This window comes from Temnothorax nylanderi, unplaced genomic scaffold, assembly GCF_030848795.1.
Source record: "Temnothorax nylanderi isolate EJ_2023f unplaced genomic scaffold, tnyl_v1.0 TNYL_tig0596_pilon, whole genome shotgun sequence".
Classification (NCBI taxonomy): domain Eukaryota; kingdom Metazoa; phylum Arthropoda; class Insecta; order Hymenoptera; family Formicidae; genus Temnothorax; species Temnothorax nylanderi.
In genome coordinates this window covers 45779-58946 of record NW_027249658.1, presented here as the reverse complement: position 1 = coordinate 58946, position 13168 = coordinate 45779, and the positions used below count along the sequence as shown (strand labels likewise).

The window sequence follows — 13168 nt, the reverse complement described above, 5'->3', positions numbered from 1 at the left end:
CGACACTTGTCCGCTCTGTCGACTTTGTCCGACTGTTTGTCTTTCTCACAGAAATCGTTTTTTTTTCTCCCCAATAGGGCTATCCTGGTTGCGCGGTACGATCGAAGTTCACGACGAAATGGAAGAGATGCGGGCAGAGTACGAATCGGTGAAACTGGTGCCGAAGGTCACTCTACGTGAGCTGTTTGTAAATCCAACGCTTCGCATTCCACTATTCATCTCAATCATGATTATGTTCGCCCAGCAACTATCCGGCATAAACGCCGTCATGTTTTTCTCAACGAAAATCTTCAGGATGGCGCAGCTCGACAAGAATGCCGCCCAAAACGCCACGATGGGAGTCGGCGCGATGAACGTCTTAATGACCATCATCTCTTTGGTGTTGGTAGAGAAGGCAGGCAGAAAAACGCTACTCTTGGTCGGATTCTCCGGCATGTTCGTGGATACCGTCTTACTCGCCATTTGTCTCGTATTCGCTGTAAGTATTCTTGTGTCCTTTAGTTAGTCAATATGTACAATAGCTCTCGAAAGACGTTGAGATCGCAATCGAACTTTTTATTTACGCATTGTAGGAAACGTCGCGGGCAGCAGCGTATTTATCGATCGTGCTTGTCATCATGTTCGTCGTCCTCTTCGCCACTGGACCGGGAAGTATTCCGTGGTTCCTGGTGTCAGAGTTGTTCAGTCAATCCGCCCGACCATCCGCTACCTCCATCGCCATCGCCGTCAACTGGACCGCGAACTTCATCGTTAGCATCGGCTTCTTGCCGCTGCAGGAAGTGCTAGGCGCTTACGTGTTCATCATCTTTGCGGTGCTGCAGTTGTTCTTCACGATATTCATATACAAGAAAGTACCGGAGACGAAGAACAAAACTGTAGAGGAGATCAGCAGCATGTTCAGACAAATATCGTATCAATGAAGAATATAGTCCAAATGGGTAAAATATTTTTCAAGAACAAAGTCGGCACGATGACCGTATGAACGATGACTGCGTTCGTTCTCTTTTTTTCTTTCTCTGTCTGTGTCGAGAAATTCAGCGTCTGGTCTGGCAAAAGTGGCACACTATTCTATGGTCTATCAACGCGCTTCCAATATTCTGTCCGTACGCAATATCAAAGTTCATCGAAAGGATACTCGGTGAATATTTGTGTGTAATCGCGATGTGTGCTGCAATGTATTCGGCGTAGTTATAACCCGCAATCGTGCCAATCTACAGAAATCCGGGAATCTTAACTTTTTGTTATATAATTATTTAACTTTTTAGCGTGTTTTGTTCTTAGTTTCTTTAACTCAAAAACTCCGTTCCAAGTCGAGTTGCACGAACGCGCGCACATTTCGCTCTGGGGTTTATTAAGTTGTAAACTTAATATCAGTTCCTATGTTGCATCCAGCGAAGAAAGTTATGGGAAGGAGAAGAATTGAAATGGCGCGAAACAGCTTAGGAAACATGATTCTTTTATAAAGGCTTTTCGAACAATAATGTACGCCATTACCTGTACGAATAATTACAGTTCTAGTCATGAAAAGACCCGTGGACGGAGTATAACGTTGGAAGAATCTTATGCGCTGGCTGATTTTATTTTTATTACCGAACGTTTCGTTTTACATCGACAGATCCGTATCGCTTCGCTAAACGAATTTTTAACGCGGTATGGCGCGAAGTTGTATACCATATTTTAAATCAATAATCGAGTACAATTGGGGTATTTTTTATAGAATATAGCAGTTTTATGATAGCGGCGTGAAAAACTTGCGTTCCCACTACTGAATAATCGCATCGCGTTACTGTCTAAAGTAATAAAAAAAAAAAAAAAGAAATAGAAACGCGATTATGTCGATGAGTGAAGAGGGTATTAATTGCCTTTTTATGAGATATAATTTGTAATAGAAATTTAAAGAATATTTTATTATACGTAAACCGAGATGTAAGTTTTATTCGAACGAGTATGGGAAGAATGCTGTTAGGATAATTGTAAATACAAAAATATGTAAAGACTAGTATTGTGCATAGCGTAGAAAATAATTATATTTATGTATGCATGTAGATTTGATTAATGTTTAAGAATGTATCAACGTTGTCATATTTTTAAATTATTTAGATTAATTTCAATTTGTGTATACATAAACGTAAAAGAAAACATACTAAATGTAACTCAGGAACCTAGCTGATCGTTATCTCGTAAATAGCAGGTGCGGGATACAATGTTTTATTTTGACGCTGTGCCCGTGCCTCTCAAGGAATACTCATTTGTAATAACCGTTTAAACGGATTTATTGTAGAAAACAGAAGGCATCTAAGTTTATGATAATAACGTTAAATAAATCACCGATTTTTATCTATTTCGTTCGAATGTGTGATTTGAAAAAGATTTTATCGATCAGATTTATTATATGTATATGTATTCAGGATGTTATCCACACACGTATATACCATGTATATTAATCGCAAACGATTCAACTTGTCGCAAAACTGTAAATAATAGTTCTCATATATTATATATCTTTTAGTTAATTGATTGTTAATTATCGTATAAGTTTTTGCAACGCAGGTATACATATTTTAGCTCTTAGGTTTAGATGATTCTTTTATAAATAAATCTGTAAACTCTTGCCAATCAAAAAGAACAACGTTAGACCTGGTAATGTATCGTTCGTACGCGAACAGTTAGTTACTATAATTATATGACAATTGATCAAAATTTAGTATCTCTATATCGATATGTCCGCCTATAAAATGTGTTGTTAAATGTTATTAAACGTTGTCAAGAGGCGTTAGAGTTTTATAATACTTGATGCCGATATATATCATCGAAATAAAAAGGAATATCAAGAATGAAACACATGAATATATTTCTACTACTTATATTACTCGTATTACTAAAAAAGCCTTTTACGTAATAATGATATTGATAACGATTAACTAATTAGCCACCTGATCAGATTTTCTCCTTACAAAAGATGCTACATTCAAATCACTTTTCAAAACGACGTAAGATATACATATAATTTAGAGAATATTTTACACATATACGTTTATAGGACTCTATAGTTATAAATTATAACTTTACAATGTCTGATAAATTCGGACGAGAATCCCGTCGGATGGCGCGGCGTGTACGATAATTCCGAGATTCAAAGATTTATCAATCATTCGATTCTACTTACCACTTACCGTACGTTGTTTTCTCGACAAGCATTATATACTCGTGGTTCTTTTGGCGAGGTGAAGAAAACAACGCTGTACGTAAAGCGCCGGCAAGCCGCAAATCAACCGCAATCGTGAAGAGGAACTTGTTGCCCTTGTTGGCGCCTTTGCTCCCCAATCTCTTTTTCTGAAATGTCAATTACATTTCTTCATTACCCAGATTACCCTAATTTGTATAAGTAGGTGCCGGCCTCTGATGGAGGAGAATGGAGGGAAATACCGACGGTAACTGATTGTGAGTCCGAGAGAAGTATATAGGCGACGCGGCGCGCGGGTCGATCGTCCCGTCTGACGTCTCGTACTCCCGTTTGGTCTCGCTGGAGTTTGGAGCCGTTGGATTGGAGGTTGGAGTAAACACGAAGCGGAGGCGCCGCGCTCGCACACCTCGTGCGTGCTCGCTAGCGTTCGCGATCGTTCGTAACGTTGTGACAATTCCCCCTGCGAGCGATAGGGCAGAGGGTGGAAAAAGTTACAGCTGAGACTCCGTGTTTTTAATCGTATCGCGTCGCGTTCGCTCGAGAGGTGGCCGAACGACGGCGAGGACGACGAGGACGGCGGTCGAGACGAAAACGGCGACGGCAACGACGGCTGCGGCTAGCGGCGGCGGCGGCGGTGGCGACGGTGGCGGCATTCGCATTGTTGTCGCCGCGGCGGCGGCGCGCACACGTCAGAGACAGAGACGCTTAATGTGCGGGGGGCGAGCGCGTGGCATGCTCGTAGCGGCCACGGATGCTCGCGGTAGCCGCCGCGAGAGCGTCGGCGACGGAACCGCGACCGCGGTCGCGTCGAGAAGATGTCAAGCGTCGGCTCGCTGTCCGAGCACTCCGAGCGACTCGTCGTGAACGGTGAGAGGAGGCAGAGGAGCGTCGACGCTGCTCCGGCTGCGGCCGCGGCCGGCGCTGTCAGCGGCATTAGCGGCAACGGGGTCAACAGGGGCGGTGGAAGGGGTGGAGCGGGCCGCGTGAGCGTGGGCGGCAAGAGTGGTGGTGGCAGTGGTGGTGGTGGTGGTGGTGGAAGTGTCTTTACCTTTCGTGAGTCTCGTGGCGGTGCCGGTTCTCGCGTCGGTGGTGGTAGTGCCGGTAGTGGTGGGAAGAGGAGTAATAATAACCCTGATATCACTGGGAACGGAAGGGGGGTACTCGCCGTTGCGACCGTTCTTACCGGCGGCGTCGTCGGTGGCGCCGCGGACGGCCCCCGCGACGTGACGTTGCCCGACGCCCGCGACACGATCGCGACGCCAGTGAATTTCTGCCGCGAGACAACAGTACCGCGCACCTGCGGCGGCGGTTCTCGCTGTTACGTCTACGCCGCCGACGCGCTATCGTCCTCGGTGACAGGCGCGAGAACGCGCGCTCCCAACGCAGGCAGGGACGACGCCGGTAACGACGTCGCCGCGACGTCGACGGACCGCCACGAGAATCGCGAGATTCCGCCGAGGTGCGCCGGGACGACGCCGCTGTCGCTAGACGCCGGTAGCACCAACGCGAGACCGCTCGGCAGTAGCAGGAGCAGGAGCAGGAGCAGGAGCAGGAGCGGCAACAACAACGTCGCTACCGTCGTCATTGTTGACGTCGCGCCGTCGTTCCGCGACAACAACGACAACGACGACGACGACGACGACGACAATAACGAGGACGAGGACGAGGACGAGGACCGTGACCGTCGCCGCTACCACAAGCGCGGCAACATGGTCGCGGCGATGAACGAGCACCTGTCCAACGCAACAACGACGACAACGTCGTCGCCGCTGGCGGTAGCGAACGCCATTCGCGCCGGTAATAACCCCGTCGCGATGTCATCGTCGTCATCGTCGTCATCCTCCTCGTCGTCGTCATCCTCATCGTCGTCGTCGTCGTCGTCTTCGGCTATGATGACAGCGACCACGACGAACGTCGGCGGCAACGGCAACGGCAATCCCTCCGCAGCGATGATGACGATGGGCAACGTCGGGAGCGGTGCCAACGGTGCCAACGGCAACAACGGCAGCGGCGGCTGCACCAGCGCGCGCAATTCCGAGTTTCAGGAGGTGGACGGCGACGGCAAGAGCACCGCCACCACCGCGGCCGCCGGTATCCTCAGTTTCCCATGTGACTTCGATCATATGTACGCCAGCATGACCGACGGTGCTGCGCCGGCCGCCGCGGCCGCGGCCGCGGCCGCCACCGCCACCGCGGCCACCGCTCTCGGCGTCAGTCCGCTGCGCGGCAACGAGCCCCGTCACAATGATCTCACCGAGGTCAAGCACCTGAAGGAGCTGCTGCTGCTCCACCTCGACCTTATCCAGCAGCAGTCCGAGCAGATCGTCACCAAGGACAAGCTTCTCGCCGCGCTGCGCCAGGAAAACGAGACGGTACACGCCCGGGACGACAAGCTTCTTTTAGTTTTAATTTTTAATCTTTTTTTTTTACATTTTTTTTTTCATTTTATTTACTTTTTCAACCGACGAGTCTCTCCTCTCGCGACGGATTGTTCAATTAAAGAAAAATACATTCTGCGAAATTGTGTGAATTCGGATCTCGGGGAGGTGGAGATCGGAGTTTTATTGTATGCAAAGACCCGCGTGATTTTTTCAGTGATTCAATTATGGTTGTGACAACGTTGATGTAAACAAACACAGAAAAATGTTTAAATCTCTGATCCCCAAATGTTTGTATTCGCAGAGTGGAACTGACTGCTGATCCTTTTGAATGCACCTACCTCCTATAAATATTCGTTCGATCTCTTTGGTTGTCGAAAACCGCGAACTCGACCCTCGACGGACGCGCATGGAGATCTATTTTAGCGCGAGGAGCCTTTCAATCTTCGAAAGTGCGATCGCTTTCATCTTTTAAGTCGAAAGATGCGGAATGAGGTGAAGTGAGTGGCGGTGAGTCATCGAGCGAGTTTTCAATTCAAAACCCGATTCGTCCTCCAACTCCAATCCCGTTTGCCCGCGGCGGTCGGGATTTTTGCGTAAGCGTCCGCGATAATTGCATCACGTGTACTTGAGATTCTCTCGAGAAAGAGAGCCTAAATGCCGAGAGACGGACTGTCCCCGGAGGTGAAGCCAAAAGCATTCGCGAGGATCCGCGCAGAGTTCGTGGCAAAGTGACCTGGCTCCGAGTCGCGGATGACGGGATGAGAAAAGATAAATTCTTTTCTCGTGCCCGAGCCCGACCCGCTCGTTCCGCCGTCACTTGCTCTCGAGGCTCTCGAGATAGAAATATCGAGATCCGCTGGCGCGGCGGGCTCCAGACGTTCCGCCTTCGCGCTCATTCACAATTATGCGCGTATTTCCGAAAAAAATCGCGAGAGAAGGTTGCGGTCGCAGATACGTCAACGCAGCTTGGAGCGGCCCGCTCTCGCTTCACGTCGTCATCGACGATAAATAAAGAGGCTCGGGCGCACTAACCTAAGCGTCGCGCGTATTTCCGTTCGCCCGCCAATCCCGCTCTTTTTCTGGCCGTGGCCGCGGAACGCCGGCGATCCCACATCGATGACTTTGGCACCATTTTGTAAAAACGCGCTGCGCAGTGCGCGCACATGCCCGTGATGCCTGCCGCGAGCCGCGACCGCGAGTGTCAATCCCGCCTTCTCCGTTCTGCTCCGTTCTCCCTCCCGCGCGGCCCGCCTAACCTAAGCGTACCACGCGGGGAACAAGTTAACCGTGAAGGTCAGTTTGCGCGATGTCAACATGTGGTGGCGCTACTTCCGCATTGAGACCGCGAGGAGAGAGAGAGAGAGAAAGAGAGAATGTGTGCGTGTGTGTGAGAGTGAGAATGTGAGCATGGGACGAGGGTGAGAGACGTGCGAGCTGCGAGTTTGTGAGAGTTCCTCCGCGAAGAGCAACGACGTTCTGCGCGTTTTCGCGGTTTGAAAATGACAGTTGAATCGAGGGGGAAACCGCGATCGCGCCGTGCGGCTAAATAAATGGTATATCGCCGATCGCGGTCGGGAAACCGGTGCGGGTTGTGTCGCGGGTCAGTCCAGTTTCTCGAATTGTGCCCCTGCGAGCGATACGTTCGTTAACGGCGCGAGTCTATCGGACTAACCTCCCTTCAGGTGCGAGGGTAACTGAGGGACGTCCACGGTCCACGGTCCAGGTCCAGGCACGGACCTTCGATTTAACATGATTTGCGAGGAGAGAAAGATCGTGTACGGACGGTACACGAGAAGTGTAAATAACGTTTAAAGCTTAAATCTCGGCGTGTAAAAACGATCGCGAGACTATTTATTAGGTTATCGTGTCAATCGTGTCAAACCATGGAATGGGGTTTGTATTTGTCTGTTACAGCTGAAACTGCGTCTGGAGCGTATGGAAAGGCGGGTGAGCCTTCAGAAGCTGAGGTCCGAGTGTAGCGAGAATTCTACCGGTTCGGAACATTTAGGCGCCTGCTCGCCCACCAGTGTCAATTCGGTCAACGTACCTTCGACCAGCGAACTGCACAGGAATGTTCAGTGCGAGGGTAGCAACACCCTGCACGAGAGCTTCAAGATACGCCTCAACACTAGCGGCGGCATCACCACTGTCAAGCAAGAACCGCACGATAATCAAATTAAACTGGAGATAAAACAAGAGGTTAATAACGAGACGAGCTTCGAGTGGGAAGAGAAAAAGAAGAGACGATCGGACCCGACTCCCTTGTCTACGGGGAGTAAAAAGAAAAGAGGGCTCTCTTGCTCGTCCACCATCAGTAACGATGGAGTGCAAGAAAAGATATTAGGTCAGACTTTGCACGAAACCAATAGAAAGAGCGACAAAAAGGCGAAATCTCTCGTGAAGAAGGAATCCTTTCTCACGACGGAGGAACACTATTATACAGCTGTAGGTGACCCAACTTATACGTTACATTTTAAACAGTCTAGCCCAGTAGAACCGAGTAATTCGTTAGAAGTTCCAAACTGGAGAGTAAAAATGTATACGAGTTGTTATACAATGGAGGGAACTGAGAATTTGGACGATGAAATTTTTAACAAGAGACACTTGAAATTGGAGAATGACGAGAGGAGGAGAAAGCGGTGGGATGTACAAAGGATAAGGTTCGTAGAATATGCTCGACGTCTGTCTCTTTGAGACGTTACAATTTCACTAACATATTTTATTATATTAGGGAACAAAGACATATAGAGAAGTTAAAACAACGACAGGACCGTCAAAATCATCAAGCTACGTGCTATAATACCAATCATACCGGTCCTTGTCCCTCGTCCATGGAGGAGGAAACTGTAACGTCCTTGTGGCCTGATATAGAACAAATTCAAAGTCTCCAAGTAGAGTCTCATTTGCCAGTAACTGCATTTGGCGCTCCTATTCCTAGTTTCACTCCAAGGTAAGGGGGTCTATTTCTTTAAACATACAAATCTTATGTAGTTGATACATTAAATATTATAATTAGCATAACCTTTATCTTTCAGTGAATTTTCTTTACCTTGGTCAAATATAACACGAATAAAATGTCGACGTCCTAAACGTTCAACGGGTAGAAGAAAATCTACATGTAGAAGAAAAGTTTAGGAGATATACAATTTTTTTTTTTTTTATAAAAGTGGACAGAACTGATTTTTATCGGTATCGTCGGTTTTAAACTCTTGAAAATACTATTGCTCCCTCTCTCACGCCATAATTAAAACAGTGTTTTTCGTTGCGAAATAGGGGCACCAAAGATATTTTTATTGACTTTTTAAATATATGCAATATAGTATAGTTTATCTATTTTTTCTACATTTTTATTTAAGTAAATTCATCGACAATACTTGTTTGATACATCTATCCTATTTACATTTTGTACTCGGTGTTGGTCATTTTATTTATGTAACTGTGAGTATCACAACGTAACGAAATATTAATTCGACATATTGAATATTTTTTCAACTACAGACCATATTTCCGCTTCATTTTCAGTGAGTTGACGATATTTGCAAAACTTTTTTTGAACGCTTCAATTATGTGGAGCACTTTATATTATTTTGTAACTGAATACATTCTTTGCTATCAATTATAAAAATTGATTAATGAAACCATGTCTATTGATAATATACACTTCGTAAAAATATGTTATAAAACAATGTTACATAACGGAAGAATATAATGATTTTTTTTATCTTGTGTAGCTCTTAATATTTTATAAATTCTGCATTTCTTAATAATTTAACATGAAAGGATGATATTCTTGAACAATTAAGCGTTGTCGCAAAACGTGCGTTTGGTTAACTCTAAAATTTACAGTACAAATGTATAGTATAGAATGTTTCAGAAAATGTGCGCTTCCTCTCACTAACAGATTATTGGATGAAATTGAATTGACATTTTTTTGCGAAAATTTGATGGCCTAATGGAATAACTTTCATAGACTTTTCGCTAAGGAAACATTCGAGAAAATCTGTAAACGAAATTGGATCGCCTTTTGATACAATCTATGTTGTACACTTATTAAATTACAAATAAGATTGTTATAAGTGACCTCGGTGTAATAGCGTCTGCTACTCTTGCTCCCGCGCATATTGCATGCTGGATGTCAAAATCCGAAAGACGGGCGGAGAACTTTCGACATCGTAAACAATTGTATAGTCATTGATATCGCGACTAATAGTCCAATTTTATCGATTCGAGGTACAAGTTGAGTACCACGTTTTCTAGCACAATCAATTCAATCAAATTTAAAGTTAACTATACTTTGATGCGCATTATATATTTGGTAAATGAAATTATATGTATGTTAATTTTTCACGAATTTCTCGTGCGTATCTCCAAATGTTGATATATCTGTTATTAATTACTTTACGGTTTTGTCATAATACAAAACTATATCTATATATACATATATGTACCGAATTCTGACACTGCATCCTATGCGAGACGATTTGTGATAATTTCGATTTTATTTGCGTTACGAAACTCTGTACTCTTATGAATAAAAGGGATCGACGCAAATGATAGTTGAAGCAGATAACGATATATTATTTTCGCATATTTCAATCTGCTGTGGATATCAGATAATTTTTTAAGATGTCTGATCCATAATAATTTATCTTGAATGAATGAAAATGAAAATTGTATATATTTTTCTTTAGAAATAGATTTTTTTACGTTCTACTTTTTAAGGAATATATATACATATATATATATTCTGTAAGATAATATATTAACCGTCCATGAAAATTAATAGAATTTCATGAACAAAACAGCATTCGATGCTACGTAATTACGATGATATGTAATTATCAATATCCTGTAAATGACAACTTTTCTAGCTGTGGAGTTACTGATTGAGTTCTTAGTACATCTATAAATATATGCGACACATAACGTTCTATGAGAAAAAATATGTAAATTATTATTTTATAATGTATATGCGTCAACAAAGAGAATTTTGTTATGTCGGCAGATGTACTGTGTGTCAAAAGTTGTATGAGAGTTTTTAAGAGGGACGTAGGGAGAACTCTCCAATGTCACATCCGCCTTAAACGTCCTACTATGTAATATAACATCGAGTACATTTTAGAAATAAAAAAGGACATTCAATGACGAATCAATGGCTCCATTGAATGTGCACCAATTCCTAGATTCAAACGTTTAAAGAGATAAAAATATTCATCCGTACGTGCGAATGCAATGAAACGAGAATCGACGATAATTAGATGTAGCATTCACTCGTTGCGAATCAATGCTAAAAAAATATCCATCTATCAAGGAAAAGATCAAGGATAAGAAAACTATTGGCGAGTAAACATTTTTCAAGAAGCGTGAAGGGTGAAGAAACATAATAAGAAAATTATTACTCAGGAAGTAATAAATTATTACTCAGAAAATAAATATTGTTTCAGTTATTTTGCATACGGTCCACTAAAGATTAATATCGGTTGAGAAGCGTTCTGGATGATGGCATCTCAAAAGCACTTTCTGTGCACAATGAACGGTCCTAACTCGTCATACTCCTGCCTAGAGATCCACATTTGCTGGAACGTGCTCAGACTGGCGAGGATCGAGCCGCCAATCCACACCGAGTATTTCCTTTCGGGCGGCGCGATTACTTTGATCTTCATGGTGGGCGGTGCGAGGGTCGTTATCTCCTTCTGCATCCGATCGGCGATGCCCGGATACATGGTAGTGCCGCCCGAGAGCACCGAATTAGCGTACAAATCCTTGCGGATATCGACGTCGCACTTCATGATCGAATTGTACGTCGTCTCGTGTATGCCGCAGGATTCCATTCCCAGGAAACTCGGCTGGAACATTGCTTCCGGGCAACGGAAGCGCTCGTTGCCGATTGTGATGACCTGGAATCAAACCGTTATCCGTTACGTCTTCGTCCACTGACCGCGCGGCTAGCCAACCCATGACGAGTTAACACTCGCTCGACGCAAATGCGCGCGATTAATGCTAATGAGCGTACACTACCTCCTTATCGTCGTTCATTACATTCAGATTACATAGCTATCTATATTTCTTCGTATCTATAATTCAGACATCATTTTCGAGTTAACTGAAATTAGCTTTGTAAAGTTAGAGGCCTAATTTAAAAATTTCAGTATAATTGTTGAAATTCTGGCTCTTTCTCAAAAGATCTTGGATTTTTTACAAGCGCAATTTAAAAGATGCAGTTTTCACTATCGAGAAGTCTTCCTCTTTCGCGTTGATTGAACAATACGTAAACGATGCATTCGTAGGCAATAATAAATAAGGCAAGTAACCAAAGTATTACCTGGCCGTCCGGTAACTCGTAGCTCTTCTCTAATGCAGTCGATGCGGCAGCTGTCGCCATTTCGTGCTGGAAGTCTAAGGCCACGTAACACAGTTTCTCCTTGATGTCACGCACGATTTCACGCTCGGCGGTAGTTGTAAAGGTATAGCCTCTCTCGGTCAGAATTTTCATCAAGTAATCTGTCAAGTCGCGGCCGGCCAGATCCAAGCGCAATATCGCATGAGGTAAGGCGTATCCTGAAGAAAAAGGAAAAAAATATATTGCGACATCAAGCACACAATTGACATTGATCCTGATTTTTAGATCGCAAGGCACCAACGAGTATATCATGAGAAATTGAAGCGAGCAGGGAGAAATACCTTCGTAAATCGGTACTGTATGAGATACCCCATCGCCGCTATCCAGCACTATACCAGTCGTACGTCCTGACGCATACAAAGACAGGACAGCCTGAATGGCAACATACATAGCCGGAGTGTTGAAGGTCTCGAACATGATCTGCGTCATTTTCTCGCGGTTGGCCTTAGGGTTCAGGGGAGCCTCCGTCAACAAAACGGGATGCTCCTCCGGCGCGACTCTCAACTCGTTGTAAAATGTATGATGCCAGATCTTCTCCATGTCGTCCCAATTGGTGACGATACCGTGTTCTATAGGATATTTAACAGTGAGAACTCCCCGTTTACTCTGCGCCTCGTCGCCTACGTAACTATCCTTTTGTCCCATGCCGACCATAATGCCCTAAAAATAATTCTTGATTAAAATATACTATGCTTAATTAAGTAAATTTATAATTAAATAAATTTATAATTATCTATCGGATATCTATATTTTTCATACCTGATATCGGGGTCTTCCAACGATGGAGGGAAACACGGCTCGAGGTGCGTCATCCCCGGCAAACCCGGCTTTGCACATTCCCGATCCATTGTCAATCACCAACGCAGCTACGTCGTCGTCACACATTTTAGAATAATATTAAGCGGATGATTTTAGCAATGTCGAAGCAGAACGTGAATTTTTCTTACAGTAGATAAATAAATAGAACAACCGAGAGACTAGATGGTACAACGTTCTCGCCTGACATTGGCTTCTGAAGCATTGCGTTTCTTCCTAGAAGAGTTGCTTTATATGAGCTCCCCTCCTTCCGCCCACAGATCCACGCACACACGTATCTCTTTTTATACGACGACTTCAGAAAAATGAACAATAACATTTCATAAATTGATTTAACACTAATAGATTTCCTTTACATTGATATAGACATAGAAAGAATACTTTCGC

At 44.4% G+C, this 13168-nt stretch overlaps 3 protein-coding genes and 1 long non-coding RNA gene across 9 annotated transcripts in view; 2 read left to right on the top strand and 2 right to left on the bottom strand.

The window, feature by feature from the left end:
• The window catches only part of LOC139784194 (solute carrier family 2, facilitated glucose transporter member 1), a 25163-nt gene extending 22324 nt beyond the window's left edge, over positions 1-2839 (top strand). For all 5 annotated transcript variants that reach the window (XM_071723357.1, XM_071723358.1, XM_071723360.1 and 2 more), the window contains 2 exons: positions 78-478; positions 573-2839. In XM_071723357.1, coding sequence (XP_071579458.1) covers positions 78-478; positions 573-920 — 749 coding nt within the window. In that variant the 3' untranslated portion in view covers positions 921-2839. The remainder of the gene's footprint in view (positions 1-77; positions 479-572) is intronic.
• LOC139784196 (uncharacterized) overlaps positions 1-3568 on the bottom strand; it is a 26464-nt gene extending 22896 nt beyond the window's left edge. Inside the window, exons 1-2 of the long non-coding RNA XR_011721496.1 lie at positions 3431-3568; positions 3167-3333 (exon numbers count right to left, since the gene is read on the bottom strand). This is a non-coding gene — a long non-coding RNA (uncharacterized lncRNA). The remainder of the gene's footprint in view (positions 1-3166; positions 3334-3430) is intronic.
• Positions 3562-10714, top strand: LOC139784191 (uncharacterized). The gene is made up of 4 exons (XM_071723353.1): positions 3562-5556; positions 7480-8225; positions 8297-8515; positions 8601-10714. The coding sequence occupies exons 1-4, from the start codon at positions 4000-4002 to the stop codon at positions 8698-8700; spliced, it is 2622 nt and encodes an 873-aa protein (XP_071579454.1). The 5' UTR covers positions 3562-3999; the 3' UTR covers positions 8701-10714.
• On the bottom strand, positions 8836-13168 carry LOC139784195 (actin, clone 403). Of its 2 annotated transcripts, XM_071723364.1 has the most exons (5): positions 12913-13168; positions 12725-12831; positions 12247-12625; positions 11888-12123; positions 8836-11462 (listed from the first exon to the last, which is right to left on the bottom strand). In XM_071723364.1, exons 2-5 carry the CDS (start codon positions 12800-12802, stop codon positions 11073-11075), a joined length of 1083 nt encoding a protein of 360 aa, XP_071579465.1. In that variant the 5' UTR covers positions 12803-12831; positions 12913-13168; the 3' UTR covers positions 8836-11072. The 2 variants fall into 2 exon arrangements, with proteins under 2 accessions (XP_071579465.1, XP_071579464.1); XM_071723363.1 differs by having other exon boundaries at positions 12725-13168.